The sequence below is a fragment of the Galeopterus variegatus genome, unplaced genomic scaffold, assembly GCF_000696425.1.
Source record: "Galeopterus variegatus unplaced genomic scaffold, G_variegatus-3.0.2 Scaffold3896, whole genome shotgun sequence".
NCBI lineage: Eukaryota > Metazoa > Chordata > Mammalia > Dermoptera > Cynocephalidae > Galeopterus > Galeopterus variegatus.
Window position 1 is genome coordinate 178,495 of NW_007730007.1, and position 14,357 is coordinate 192,851.

The 14,357-nt window shown below is 47.4% G+C and overlaps 1 protein-coding gene across 1 annotated transcript in view; it reads left to right on the top strand.

The window, feature by feature from the left end:
- Positions 1–13,729, top strand: part of TMEM131 (transmembrane protein 131) — a gene marked incomplete at its 5' end in the record, with an annotated part of 147,794 nt that extends 134,065 nt beyond the window's left edge. The window contains 8 exons of the mRNA XM_008586239.1: positions 3,673–3,797; positions 3,994–4,143; positions 8,138–8,303; positions 9,268–9,389; positions 9,469–9,580; positions 10,443–10,540; positions 11,384–11,544; positions 12,669–13,729. Coding sequence (XP_008584461.1) covers positions 3,673–3,797; positions 3,994–4,143; positions 8,138–8,303; positions 9,268–9,389; positions 9,469–9,580; positions 10,443–10,540; positions 11,384–11,544; positions 12,669–12,953 — 1,219 coding nt within the window. The remainder of the gene's footprint in view (positions 1–3,672; positions 3,798–3,993; positions 4,144–8,137; positions 8,304–9,267; positions 9,390–9,468; positions 9,581–10,442; positions 10,541–11,383; positions 11,545–12,668) is intronic.
- Between the last annotated feature and the right edge of the window lie 628 nt (positions 13,730–14,357).

Sequence of the window (14,357 nt, forward strand, 5' to 3'; positions counted from 1 at the left end):
TAAACAGAGAGGACCTGCTAATCCTAATCCTAATCCTCATCTTTCTTCCACTGACTTCTGGTGTACTCTGGTTTGTTGTTTGTTTTTTGTTTTGTTTTGTTTTAATGAAATAAGTTGATCTGTGGCCCCTGGCTGTGTGCTGAGTGTGCTATTCAAGCATATTATTAGAGACAGGACAATTACTCTACCTATTAAAATTCTTTTGCTTATTTTAGATTACACTTAAGTTATATAAACATGTAAAGTGTTGATAAACAGGATAACGTATTTGAATTTATAAAAGGCTTCACCTAAGTACCACTACCTTTGCAAGGATTTTGAGTTCTCTGGTAAACCAAAAGCTAGAGTGGTCAGTTCTTTACTATCCAGTTAAGGGCAGTTAGAGCAATAACCTGTGTTCTCTTGCTGTGTACTTAAAAGATAAATCATTACCAGAAGACGATCCAAGCAGTGTGCTTTAAGTTGTCTTTTTAAATAGTCTGTTGTAACTGGAAAATTTTATATGCAACCTCAGTCTTCACTCCCTTTTATCTAATCTCTTTAAACTCACTGATCTTGTTTTGTGTTTTTCTGAAGTCGGGGATAAAAGTATTAAGAGGCAGAATTCATTAGTACATCAATCAAATATGGAGTTAAACAAGTAAAGACTGGTTTTTGGAGAACCAGAGAAGGTTACCTCTCTGAATAGGACCATTCCCTGTCTCCGCTGAGCTGTGATAGTGAATGCTACGCTCTGTCATTGAGGCATGGTCATGGCCAATGCTCGCCTTAGTGATACCTGAAGTTCCTATCAGCTAATAACAGGTGCTTTCAGTGTGTTAATACATGATTCCATATATATGAAGGAAATACATGCACGCTTTTTAGAAAGAGCTATCATTAGTAAGTCATATATCATCTCTTTCTCTTGGACGCTTTATAAGAGGTGATGAAGCCAGAGGAGGGGCTCAGGCCTGGTCTCCACCTCTGCAACCTGTCCCACCACACTCCCAAGAGTGGACTTCACAAGAACCACTTCCTTGGAGTGGGGCATGGGGCCGCAGAGGCAGAAATCTGGTCTATAACCATTTCTTCCAGCTTTAACACCATAGCCATGGCCTGTAGACTTCCAGAAGACTGCATTCTAGGTCAGAGCGGCCAGGGAATAGGAATAGGAATAGATCTCAGGCACTAAAAGGGTTTCTGCAGAACCAGCAAGGGCTCAGGACACACCTGGCTCAAGGCGCCAACTACCCATTGATCCTTCTGTTTTCCTGTCTGCTTATTTATCAACACTTTACATGTTTACATAACTTAAGGGTAATCTAAAATAAGCCACAGAAGTTTAGTAGGTAGAGTAATCGTCCTGTCTCTAATGATCTGCTTGAATAGCACACTCAGCCCACCGCCAAGGCTGCAGACACCATGTTGCGCACACCAGGCCTAGGCCCATCCACACAGGGAAGCCCTGTTCTGTGCTGGGACCTCCCACACCCAGCCCGCAGCTCTGCCTCCCTTCTCCCTGGACAGGGGAACACTGCACGTTCCGTGGCACCAGAGCCGCCTTTCCGTTTTCCCTTTTAGAAGGAATCACTTCAGTTGGCTCTTATTCATTTTATTCAGAAGCCTTATAAAAGGTTTCTTGATAGAGATCATTTGGCTTAATTTCAGAAAGTATGAGTCAGCAAAAATAAAATAGTTGTCTGGCAACTTTTTTCTTAAAAACCACTTAATTTTACAGTGGCACAGACGCACGCCTTGCAAAAATAGATACCCCCACACTTACACACAGCTTACTTATAAATAAACCACACCACCTCCACCTCCACCACCAGAGGGCTGGGTGTCTGTGTCATGGGAGCCCTTGGATTTTTTTTAGAAGACAGTTTTTAAATAACTCTGTCAGTCAGAAGTGGACGAGGGACAGATTTTATAGTACTGTAGTATTAATACTCCTGCCCTTAACCAGTGGATGTTTTTCACTTCAGTTTATTATTCTACCTAAAATTCTACTTATTTGTGCTAAGAGAGACCCTTTGGGTTTTGGGTTAGCTCTTTCATTGATTCCAGATATAAAACTTATTTATTATGGAAAATTTGTAAAATATAGAGAGACAAAAGAATGAAAAGAATATATTCTTTGACCCTACCACCTTATAAAATGTTTGTAAATAGCCTTCTTTAAAATGTATTTATTTATGAAATCACACTTTATGTATTGTTCTATAACCTTCATACTTTCTTTTGGAGGGCGCAGGGGTGTTACGGTGTCATTGGATCTGGAAAGTCTGAAGTATTGTAACCTTTGAAACCTGGTGTGAATTAGAACAGTGGGTTGTCTCTGACCCAAACCTGGCAGAACTTGGCTGCATTCTAGGAGTAAGAACGTGGGGGTGACGGAAGGAAGATGACAAGGACACGAAGATCTGAAGGGTGCAGCTGGAGGGGGGCCTGAGTGGTGTGCTGGAGCCACACACCTGAGTGTCAGGGTGGGAAATGCCAGAGACACACCCATTAGAACATCCACATAAACTTTGCAGACTGACAGCTTTCCAGCCATCACCAGGGACTGGGTAATCACTGATGATTTTTAGAAGAATTCTCTGAAGGAGCCATGGGGCTCTCTCAGCTGTGTCCAGCCTTCACTGGAAAATGTCCTTCTTGGGCATTAGCCTGGCTCCTACCAGAGGCCTTCCCAAGTCCAAGCCATGACCTTGGTGGGCATTACAGAAGCAGCTTCATAAAGAATGTCTCTGTAGCCCATATAGTTACCTTGTTCACAGTGCTGTTTTACACAGATAGGCCTGGTACCCAGTTCATTTCTCTTAGAGATGACCTCTCCACCTCCTTGTCTCCCAGCAAATGTCATCTTCCTCATCAGGCTATGCAAACTGAAAATAGCCCCTTATGCCTCCCATGTTGTCTCGGTGAACAGGAAGTTCAAGTCAATTAATTGTCCTATTTATATATGTTTATTGTCTTAAGCTTACCACAAAATCTTTGAGAAAGCTTGTACACTCTAAATAAATCAATAAAAAGAATAAATATTTTGCCTAGGATTAACCCTGAGTTTATGAATAGGAAAGAAACTTCATCTCACCCCACTCACCTGGACCTTAGGCCAGTGATGCAGTCCTGCTACTCTGCAGTGGGCTCAGTGGGTTTCTGTAGGTAACCCAAGAACTGAGCCCTGGCTCATGTCATAATTTCTATGAGAAAAACGCTCAAAGTTTTGAATTACAGAACCTCTGATATTGTAAGTCTGAGGCCTTTCAAAATCTCTATATTCAAGGATCACATGGGTAGTCTAGTTGCTGGGAGAGACTCACTCACAAGCAAAATGACTGCACTTACCAGTCCCCAAACAGCAAGTTTGTGCTAAGGGCTCTATACACAGGATCTGAGGTAGGTAACATGACCATAACATATTATTAAATAATGGACCTCAGTTCATTGTTAGCACTCAGAATAGCAACGGTTAAGTCTGCAGGTGCTCAGCGTCTGCTGTGCAGTCTTAGGTTGTTGGGAATGCAGCCATTCGTAAGTTAAGACTCTGGTGAGGTAACACCTCAGGAAGCCATATTAGTGCAGCATGCAATTTAAATCATAGGATAATTACAGTATATTGACTTTCACCCTCCGCTCCAAAACAAAGGGATAAATTCGTATTTCTCATCCATGATTGTCTTTCAGTTCCTTAGAACTATCATATACTCCCCCATTGGAAAGTAAACAACGTAGAAATCTCCCAACCAAGATTCCTCTTCCAACTGCATTGACCAGTGGATCCAAATCACGAAATTCCCAGAAACTGAAAGGTATTGTCATTTTGGTCATACAGAATTTTCATGATTCAGTGTATTCATAATTTTTGTGAGTTATCAGTAGTTAGTAGTTAGTAGTCATATAAGGCTAAGTCTGTGTTCTTGTCCTCATTAGAAGGTCCATTGAAATAGACCTAAAAAGAAAGGAATTATTCTTACTAAATAGCTTTCTTTTCTAATTTTTGTGCAGGTACAAATAAGTTGTTGGATAACAGGCCATCTACCCTAGCAAAATTCCTCCCAAATAGTCAAGAAATAGGCAACACCAGTAGCTCAGAGGGTGAAAAAGACTCTCCTCCACCGGAGTGGGATTCCGTGCCAGTTCACAAACCCGGCAGCTGTAAGTATGGTGATTTAGAAATCACAGTTTTCCGGGCCAGCCCGGTGGCACACTGGAGAGTGCGCCGCTTGGGAGTGCGGTGGCGCTCCCGCTGAGGGTTCAGATCCCATGTGGAGACAGGTTCCCACTCACTGGCTGAGCACGGTGTGGGTGCAACACCGAGGGTTGCGATCCCGTTGCCGGTCCCCGGTACCGGCACGACACCGAGGGTTGCAATCCCGTTACCAGTCAGTAAAAAAAGACAAAAAGGAAAAAAAAAAAAAAAAAAGAAATCACAGTTTTCCACTGACCCACAGCCCACCCCACAGTGGGCACGAGAACTCTGCAGGTGCATGAGGCCCATTCCCAGTGGTCTGCTGGAGCCACCTTGTATCAGCCCGCAAGAGCCCATTGCTAACTAGTCTAGCCAGTTGTCAAACTGTTAGAGATTGAAAATAGCCCTGGTTGGGGTATTTACACCAGAGAAATGAGCACATGATTCACATCAGGGCTTTTTTTCCCCAGGGAGCTGGTATACCAGCACTCCACTGCCCAGTGTACAAGATGGAGTGATCTGTCTGGAGTGGTTAATCATCCAAACAATTGTTTGCTTTATAAAAGCACTGACTCAGCAATCCTTTACCTGACTAGTTCTTCATACATTTCTAGTGTAATTGTTTTTGTACAAATTGAGTTTACTCTCAACATTACCCACATCTTTCACATAAAGAGCCCGTAGAAAGCTGTCTTCATTTTTCTCACTACCTTCTTGGCCTGGTTTCTCAGATTCGGCCTGCAGCATATCACAGCAGTAAGCACAGTATGCTAAAATAAGACAGAAGTCCTCACCCTGTAACCCTAGCCACCTGAAATAGAAAACAACAGAGACAAGAAAAGGGAGTGGCCTGATTAGCAAGGATTTGGGATCAAGAGAGGCCCTCGCCTTAGGATTGGCTGGTCTGCACTCACTGCTATGTCAGCTGTCAGCGTGGGCTTGTGCTTGTCCTTTGTGTACTAACGGGAAAATGAGGAAGACCGAAGGTGCAATCAGGGTGAGCACCAAGACAACTTAAGGAAAGGGGCGACTGCTGTGAAGAGTGGGTGGGGCGAGCACTCAGTTGAAGGAGAAGCTCGATGAGGTGCCCGCAGAACGTGCCTTCTTTACATTTCACGTGTGCAAGTGCATACTGGAAAGAGGGGCCTCCACATTAAAGGCTGCAGCCCCTATTTGCCATGAGACTATCTGGCACCTTTGAGTAATGTTTTTTTGCCTGGGGAGAGATGTAGTCTTGAGTCCTTTGTCCAAGAAATCTTAGACAAGTCTGAACAGTCCATGTGTCCGGGCAGAATACTCTGGTTCCTTAGATGCCCTCTGAGGTTTCAGCTGGACATTGGTCCTTGGCTTATACTTTGTGATTTGGGCAGTCCCCTCTTAAGCAGATGCCACTTCCTCCAAGGAAGCTGCATTTCAGCACCAGGAACACACTGCTCTGGGAGCCAGTTTCGTAGGGTTGTTCTGAGGCCCAGTGAAGGAACATAAGCTCTGCTGGTGACATAATGACACAAGCACACTGAATTGTGCACCGAAGAGGGGAGTGTCAGCCAGACACAGCCTTCGAGACTTGGCAGCTGGCTGGCAGAGTCCCCTCCAAGGGGCACCCGAGCCACATGTTGGTGTTACTCCTTTGGAGTAGAGGGGAAAGGATGACAGAATCCAATCCCATGGTACTTCGGCTCCCCACCTCCAAGAGGGGAATGTGGGAAACAGCAGGCAAGTGGTCTGGACAAGAAACTGAAGAGCCCACTGCTGTGGGCCTCATTTCCTGCCCGGCTCCTCTGCGAGCAAAGGTTAGCTAGTGCCTGTGCCTCTGAGAGCACTGAGAGCACGGAGCCTCCGAGAGCATGGTGCCTCCAGGCAGAGCTCGGCCTGCAGAGCTCAAACCTACGGCTTGTCTCTGAGGCCCAGGTCTGCAGATTTCTTTTTTGGTTTTTTAGCCAAGGAATACCTTCTGCTGGTCCCAAGCCCTGTAACCTGTCTGCTCTCACCACCAGCCTTACTAGAAAGCTTTAGCAGGGCTCCACCATGACATAACATGGCTGGAGGGCACCAATAAGAATCAGTCCCGTGCACTCAGTCACTTGTACCTGTCCCCCACCCCACTTTCCCACTCCTTTTCTCCCCTCCCTTTGCCACTTATCTTGCTTAGACCTTAAGCCTCCATGCAGCCTGTCAGCAGTGCTGAGCTTATGCTCTGCCCTGACGGTTAAAGTGTTTGTCCCACTCAAGACTGTTCAAGCCAGGATGCAGCAGTAGTCACGGGGTGTTTTGCAGCCTGTTCATAAAGATATCTCTATACCAAGTAGTACCCCTTAGCACAGCGCCATGTATCACGTGAGATGCTGAGAGAATTCTCTTTGAATAATTTCATGATTTAGAAAAATTACAAATACAAAGTGTAATTAAAAGGAAAGGCAAATAGAAAGCCACCAATCAAAAAGGTCTCTTAATTGCACATACCCTATGCTGGTTTTGGCCTTCCCCTCCCCTCCCCCATTTTCTCTTCCTACTTCAAGCATTATTCCATCTTGTCTTTTTCTAACTTCTCTTAACTTTCCCTATTTTGTTCCATTGACATTTATCAAGTGCTTGCACAGGCTGGGCCCGATGAAACACTTCCCACTTCCCGCTGACGGGGGATGCGGCTCATGCTCCCCCAGGACAGGCACAGGGGCAAGCAGGCACACAGGAGGTGGGGCAGGGTCTGTCCCACGTGTGGGCAGTTCAAGAGCAGACAAGTCACGTGTGGTGGCAGGGGGAAGTCAGAGAAGGTGTCATATGAGAGATGGCAAGGGAAGGGTCAGGATAGTTGTGTACATAGTGATGCCGTGATGTCGATGTGGTGATAGGAAGGCACACCACAGCGTGGAGGCCTCAGAGGGACGGAGAGGGATGTGGAGATCTGAGCAGGGTTCACACAGGGACAGCCTTTGAGGAGGGCCCTGAGTGCAGTGTCACAGCAACACAACAGCAGAGGAGGAGGGATCACCCACGTAGTCAAGGAGGAGAGCAGGCAGCTAGGGGACAGGACGGTGTGGAAGGTGCCCAAGGTGGGGTGGCCCTGCAGGCGGGGAATGGAGCACATGGGCTTCCAAGAGCCTGGCAGGGCCCTCTCCAGGCCTGGAGCCCTGGGCGCTTGGGGAGAAGCAGCTGGTGCTGGAGAGAACGACATGGGTGTGGAATCGGTGAGCAGGGCGGGGAGAAGCAGAGCAGGAGACTCATAGTGGTCGGGGAAGGCCCGGGTGGAGACATGCCAGGTGGGCAGTTGTGCCCTGCAGACCAGGAGCCTGCAGAGGCCAGAGCTGGGCACGTGGTGGTGTCAGGAGCAGCACCAAAGTGCCACAGTAGACTGGCAAAATAATACATTTTTCTGATAAAAGTTTTATGTATTACCATTTAGTCAGTGTAGAATAAATATTATGAAACTAAAATTTTTCCGTTTTCTACTTTTGAAACGGGTGTGTAGACATTACCTTAACGGGCACAGGAATATACTAGGAGCTCATATCCTTATGAAACGGGCCAGAGCCACACACATCAGGCACACCTATTGGCAGAGTGACAAGAGGTCCTTGTCATTGTAGAACTTAGGAACATTCAGCCTGGGGCACCCCACCACTGCAGGCGTGAGCCTAGGTGGAGGCACAGAGACTCCTCCTGGTCCCTGGAGGATGTGGAAGGTCCTCCTCCCTGGCCTGCAGTGGGAGAAGTGAGAGGCTGACTACACCTGCCTGAGAGCGTCCTGCCAGCGCTCGCCATTCCCTGGAGCCCCCAGTGCATGGAGATGTGACTTCTTTTTTGCCTTTAAAACCTTTAAACAGAACACATTTAAGAGTTTTAATTTTTTTTCTTCTTTATAGAAGCACTTGAGTTAATAAAGTCTTATCATATGAAAAATAACTGCAGTGTACAAATCAAAATACCACATTAACGAGACCTTTTGTTTTTAACTTCCAGCTACTGATAGTCTTTATAAACTTTCTCTGCAAACCCTCAACGCAGACATTTTCTTAAAACAACGCCAGACCTCACCGCCACCTGCCTCTCCATCGCCCCCCTCCGCCGTGTGCCCGTTCGCATCCCGGGGCAGCTACAGCAGCATCGTCAACTGCAGCTCCGGCAGGTGGGCCCTGCTCCCTCCTCTTCCTCAGCCTGTGAATTCTTTAAAACCTGCCGTTGTTTCCTTCCAATGGAAACACTTAATGGCCACAGATTGCTGTCCTGTGTCTCTTCAGACAGCTGCCATTTTGTGGTTTTCAGACCCTTTACCTGGTTGGGATCAGCTCTCCCTTCCTGCTGCTGTGTTTGTGCCCATCCCCAGCAGCAACCCCATTCTAATCCATTCCTTGTTATTACCCATGGGCTGAGAAATGTATTGAATAACTTAGTAGAAAGATGTTCCAGTTCAAGAGTCAGTGTACATACTAAGCATGAAATGAAGAACTAAGGAGATCTTCATTTGTCTTGTGAGTTGGGGATATGAGTTTACATGACATTTATTTTGACCTTGGGGCAGTTTGGCTCAGTAGCTGGAAGGCAGGGTCTGGAGCAAGACTGCTGCTCTGCTGTGAGGGGCACTGTGGGGGGCCAGCGTCAGGTGTTCCGGTCCCTCACATCAGCGAGCACGTTACCCTGTCCTGATGGGACAAGGCGCAGCTGGTTTGCTGCTGTCTGCCAGCGTGCTCGTGTTCCGACTCCGTGTCCCCCTGCTGAGGAGCTCCCTGTCTTCTAGTGTGCTTCTCTACAGTACGATCACAGCCTTTTCCAGTCGCCATTGTGATCCCTTCCCTGGTCTCTTTCATAGTGACCTTTTATTTTCTTGCTTTTCCCAGAGATCCCTTACTTTGTACCTCACTGGACAGTCTCAGGCCCCGGAAGTATTCTACACAGGGCCAGGCTGCATTCTGTGAGCTGCCCAGGGGGTTTTTGGGTTCCTGTCAGAAAACCTGGGCCCAGCCACAGGGACATGTATGCAGGGCTCAGTCTCACGAGCCTGCACCTCCCTCCCCGAGATAGGTGACCCCCAACAACTCCACAGTGGGCACTGCCAGCAAGGAATGAGTCCTCTCTTCTCTTCTTTCTTCAAGTGACCCTAAAATAAGGCAGCCAAACGGAAGCAAACACAGACTGACAAAAGCAGCCTCGCTTCCCGGCAAGAATGGGAACCCTACTTTTGCAGCTGTCACAGCTGGTTATGACAAGAGCCCAGGTGAGTGCCTTTGCTTCGAAGATTGTCACACCTGGATGGTGGAATGACCTTTGGCCTGATTTGCCTTTGATTGATTCAGAGTCCATTGTTACAGGTGGGAATGGCTTCGCTAAAGTTTCTTCGAACAAAACAGATTTTTCCAGCAGCCTTGGCATTTCACACACTTCTGTTGACAGCGATGGCTCAGACAGGTACAGCAGACCATTCCTAATCAATAGAAAGATAGAAGGAGTTCTCAAGTCAGGTTAGCACCTTCTCTGCATAGATGGGTTTCAAGGCATTGTTTCCCTAGTTTACAAGTAGGAGTTTGTCAGAAGTGGGCAAGCACCTCTGAGAAATCTTGTCTGCTGGGTGGAGGCAGAAGCTGGTGGCTGTGCCTTCCCCAGTGGCTTCACTGAGAGCGGAAAGGAGGTGCCTGTGGCCTGTCTCAGCCCAGCAGACATGCGTGTTAGATCTGTTCCCGTTCTCTGTCATCATGCACTGTAATAAGAGAGCATGTGATCTGATCGTTAGAAACGGAAGAGAAAAAGGTTTGGGGGACAAGGAAATTGGAGCAGATACTAGACAATTTGTGGTAGATTACTGGCCACGCCACTTTCTCGACTCAGAGCAACAGCCCAGTCTTAGTGCAGTGGACATGCAGCGGCCCCTGGCTGGTTTTCCCAGACGATCAGCACAACCACACAGCCTGACCGGAGAGCAGAGCTCCAGTCTACCTACTTTGCACTAATAGAAATGAGTCCTAGATTTGAAATTGCTTTTAATAAATATTACCTTACCAAAAAATAAACATAAGAAAAAAAATATGTTTTCTCAGCAAATCACTTGCCTTGAACCAGCTCTCAGCTAGGGGTAGTGACAGGGGCTCTGACAGTGGCTGTGACTTGATCCCGTGGCACAGCGGCCATCTTCCAGGTCTTCTTTTTGTCTTCGTTCTTAACATTGAGTGCCCCAGTTGAAGCAGCATCCCCTGTTCGTGAGGCCGTGCGCAGCGGCCGCTCTCACTAACCGGCGTACGTTTTTGTGTGTTGCATTTCCTCTCGGAACGTTTAGCTCAGGTTTGTGGAGTCCCGTCAGCAACCCAAGCAGCCCCGACTTCACCCCCCTCAATTCGTTCTCGGCCTTTGGAAATTCTTTTAACCTAACCGGCGGTGAGTGTTTAACACTAGACCTGTAACTAATAAACCTGTGGACAAACAGGAGGGAAGCTGAGGTGTGGTCGGGCGTGCTGCAGAAGCACGCTGCAGCGGGAGGAGAGCGCGGCCGTCCACGGAGCCGAGCCGGCGTTGCTGAACACGCCTCCCTCTGTACTGGCGGCCGGGCACTAGCAGAGGGAGGGTTGACGGGCTCGTTTCAGGGAAGCGGGGTCTGTTCTCTCTCTCCTGGACAGACGCTTGGGTGTCCCGGCCCACACAGTCCCTCAGTGGTACCTCTGTGTGGGGCATGTGGCAGGGCTGCCCGCGTGGAAGGAGGTCCAGCCAGAAGCTCCCTGGGAAGGGTCCCCTCCCCTCCCCTCCTGCTCCCTGACCCCACACCACTAGCCCAAAGGTGCGCTGGGAGGGCTCCTGCCGTGTGAGCGCCAGCTGCTGTGTGTTCCACAGCACGTATTTAAGAGCTTCAAGAAAGGATTCTGCTCCGAAATATGACTCCTGGGTATGCCAGGGCTCCTGTGCTCTTCTTGCTGTCCAAAATTAGAAGCGACCATTGTAAGTTTTGCATTAGCTATAACGTTAGAGTGGGGGAAGGTTTGCATTTTGACGTCACCCCGTGCTGAGTATGGGTAAAGTACTGCAGCTGTGTGCTGCGTGCTGGAGCTCTGGGGAGTCTCCCTGCCCCCGTCTCCCCACCCCCGCCAGTGTGCTGGGAGCTGAGGAAGTGGGTGTGTGGGCCCCGGGGGCAGCGGTGGGAAGCATGCCCCTGAGTGAATCCCCGTCTTGTCCTAGTGACTGTAGCAGAATAAAATATGGACTTGGTGACGGTTTCCTTATTTTCAGAAGTTTTCAGCAAACTCGGGTTATCTCGATCGTGCAATCAGGCCTCACAGAGGAGCTGGAACGAGTTTAATAGTGGTCCTTCATACCTCTGGGACTCTCCAGCAACAGATCCCAGCCCTTCCTGGCCAGCCAGTTCCAGCTCCCCGACCCACGCGGCCACAGTGAGTACTCAGGTCCAGGGCCTGGCCCCTCACGCGTCATGACTGCCATCACTGTCACTCAGACGGCACTGACATAGTTACAGAACACGGACAGGAGTGGGAGGGGCGGCTTAGCACGTTCGTTGTCTCCATTGCTTTGTCTTCATATTCTGCCCAAATGACCCGTCAGTGTTCTTCAGAGTCAGGAAATTGCAGGAAGAACAACCAAGCAGCTGTGGGGCTGGTCTCCAGATTCTCTTAGTAGACCAGGGTCATTTTCAGCCCCTTCCCCACCTGGGAAATCACATATGCAGCTGCGGTCTGTCTTAGGGTCAGGTGGCAACTGAGAGCACCTTCACCCCGAGCTTAATGCAGCCCTGCTGGCCCCTGCAGCAGCTGCGAGGGTGCGGTCGCTTCGTTTCTGGGAAGCGCCTCTCTCCTAGCCTGACCTTTTCTAGGGTGCATTTGTTTGCTTCTCGGCTAAATTTTTCTACAAAGATCATGCTCCAAAAAAGTATTGTTACCAAGGAAAATAATTACTGATTTTAGCTTTCACAGAATCATGACAGAAAAATATGATCACACAGTGATTACTTCTTTATTCTCAGGAAAGCTAAGTTAGACATGCCAGGTTTAACAGTGGGTATTTCAACTTAACAGATTTTAATTTTCACAGATTCCAAAGTTTGTCTTTACTTGTAGTTATTCTGGCTTCAGTTTTAAAAGCACCTTAATCATTCTTTAAAACGGGGGTCGGCAAACTCTATTCAGAGTCAGATAGTACAGATTCTAGGCTGTGCAGGTCATCGTGTTCCGCGGCGGCTGTTCAGCCCTGCCAAGCAGTGCGGCAGTGGCGGCACGCAGACACAATCAAGTGGGCACGGCTCTGTTCCAGCAAAGCTCTTATTTACAAAAACAGGCAGGGCCGGATTTGGTCCTCTGGCTGGCGTTTGCAAGACCTTCTTTAGAATATCAGAACCGTCTGCTCAGACTCCGGGTAGCTATATATATAAAACATTTAAAGTAAATAAAGTGAAAGAAATCTGTGGCCTACCCTCATTTTTGCGTAACCTTAACCCCTTTTCCATCTGCCTGCCTGTCTCAGCCCTGGTGCTCAGAGTTGGGTGTTTTGTGTCTTGCCACAGTCGATCCTTGGCGGCACCAGTGGCTTGTGGTCCACCACTCCATTCAGCAGCTCCATCTGGTCCAGCAGCCTGAGCAGCACCCTTCCGTTCAGCACTCCAGCGAGCACGCTGTCCAGCATCGGCCTCATGGGCACAGAAGGCTCCCCTGCTGCTCACGCTGCTTCCACCTCCAGCCCAGCCGAAGAAATGGGACAGACCTACAACCCCTGGCGGATATGGAGCCCCACAATCGGAAGAAGAAGCTCCGACCCGTGGTCTAATTCACACTTCCCTCATGAGAATTGAAATTAGGCAAAAAAAAAAACCAAAAAAGGCGGGGGCCCTCGTCTAGATCATGAAATGCCAGTTTTTGAGACATCTTTTTAAGGCTCTTGCTGCTGTAGCTGTCCACTCCTCACCCTCCTCATCTTTGCAAACAGATTCACACAGGGCAGGCTTGTCCCACTTGCTTCTTTCAGATCTTTCTTGCAATTATGATAATATGAGATTTGCTGTTGTGCTTTTAGAGAAAAGTCTGGACTCAGCCACAAACTCTAATATGACCTGTACATCTGAAAACCTTAACTGTTATCACGTTTCCACCACCTGTCTCTTCCATGCTTTCTTTATCTGTATGAACACAAATTCGACATTACAACTAAGGAAATAATTTGAGTTGATTCAGAAGTCCTGGCATGTGACAATTTTATTCAGTTACCAAGTTTGGTTTTTAATAATTTTGCAATATTATGCGTCAAGATCTAATTTTTAAAATGTATGAGGACTTTGTGCTGAAAATACAGAGTATTTTTTTAAAGTAAGGCTGTCTTGGTTTAAAAGCAGATTACAGAAATGTAAGTCAACTTAAGAACAGTGAGAGAATGTAAAAGCATTCGGCTGAGACCATATGCATTTTCTGTGCTGTTTGTACTTGAGGTATGTAACATTTGTATACCTGAATTTATTTTAAAGATGAACCGAAATGCACATAGCCAAGTCTTGAGATACAAGATTAAATGTGTATTTCTTAAAAATACAACTTTGTGTTGTACTTTGAAATAAATGATGCTTTTTTCAAAAGCCTTGAATTGTTTTATTTTGTTTTTTATATGTAAGATGCATTTATTTGGATTTTCTCACAACAAAGTAAACTATCCTAGCATTGCCTTACTCTGTGAAGTCAGCAGACGTAGTGTTTGGTGTATCGTGGCTGGAACCCCTGTGGCTCCTGAACTTGTCTGTATCCCCTTGGTAATCACCGAGGGTCATTGATAGAAAATTACTTGGAAGCATGTCTGGATTCATCCAGCAATAGATTTTCCTCTGCCACTATGCTAAACATAAAGTCCTCAAAAAACAATAATTACTAACGTTTATCGAATACTTTTTTGTATCAGACACCTGGCTTAAACCTTGGCATATGTTGGGTTATCTCCATCTCATCCTTGAGGAACTCAGCCCTGAGAGGTGGGTGAAGTTGTCACATACCTGTGGGTGATGACTCGGAGACCCAGATACAGGCTGACTGCAGATCTGCACAGTCGTCGTTCTCAGGAAGGGGCTGTGTCCAAGTCACCACTGTGTTCTGAGATCAGCCATCCTTTACCAGACTTCAGTCTGAGGAAATCGTAGGTGAGAGGAAGACACAGAGCAGTAGAGAAGCGGGGCAGAGCCGGACCTGAGTGGTCAGCAGGGCACGGAGAGGGGAGC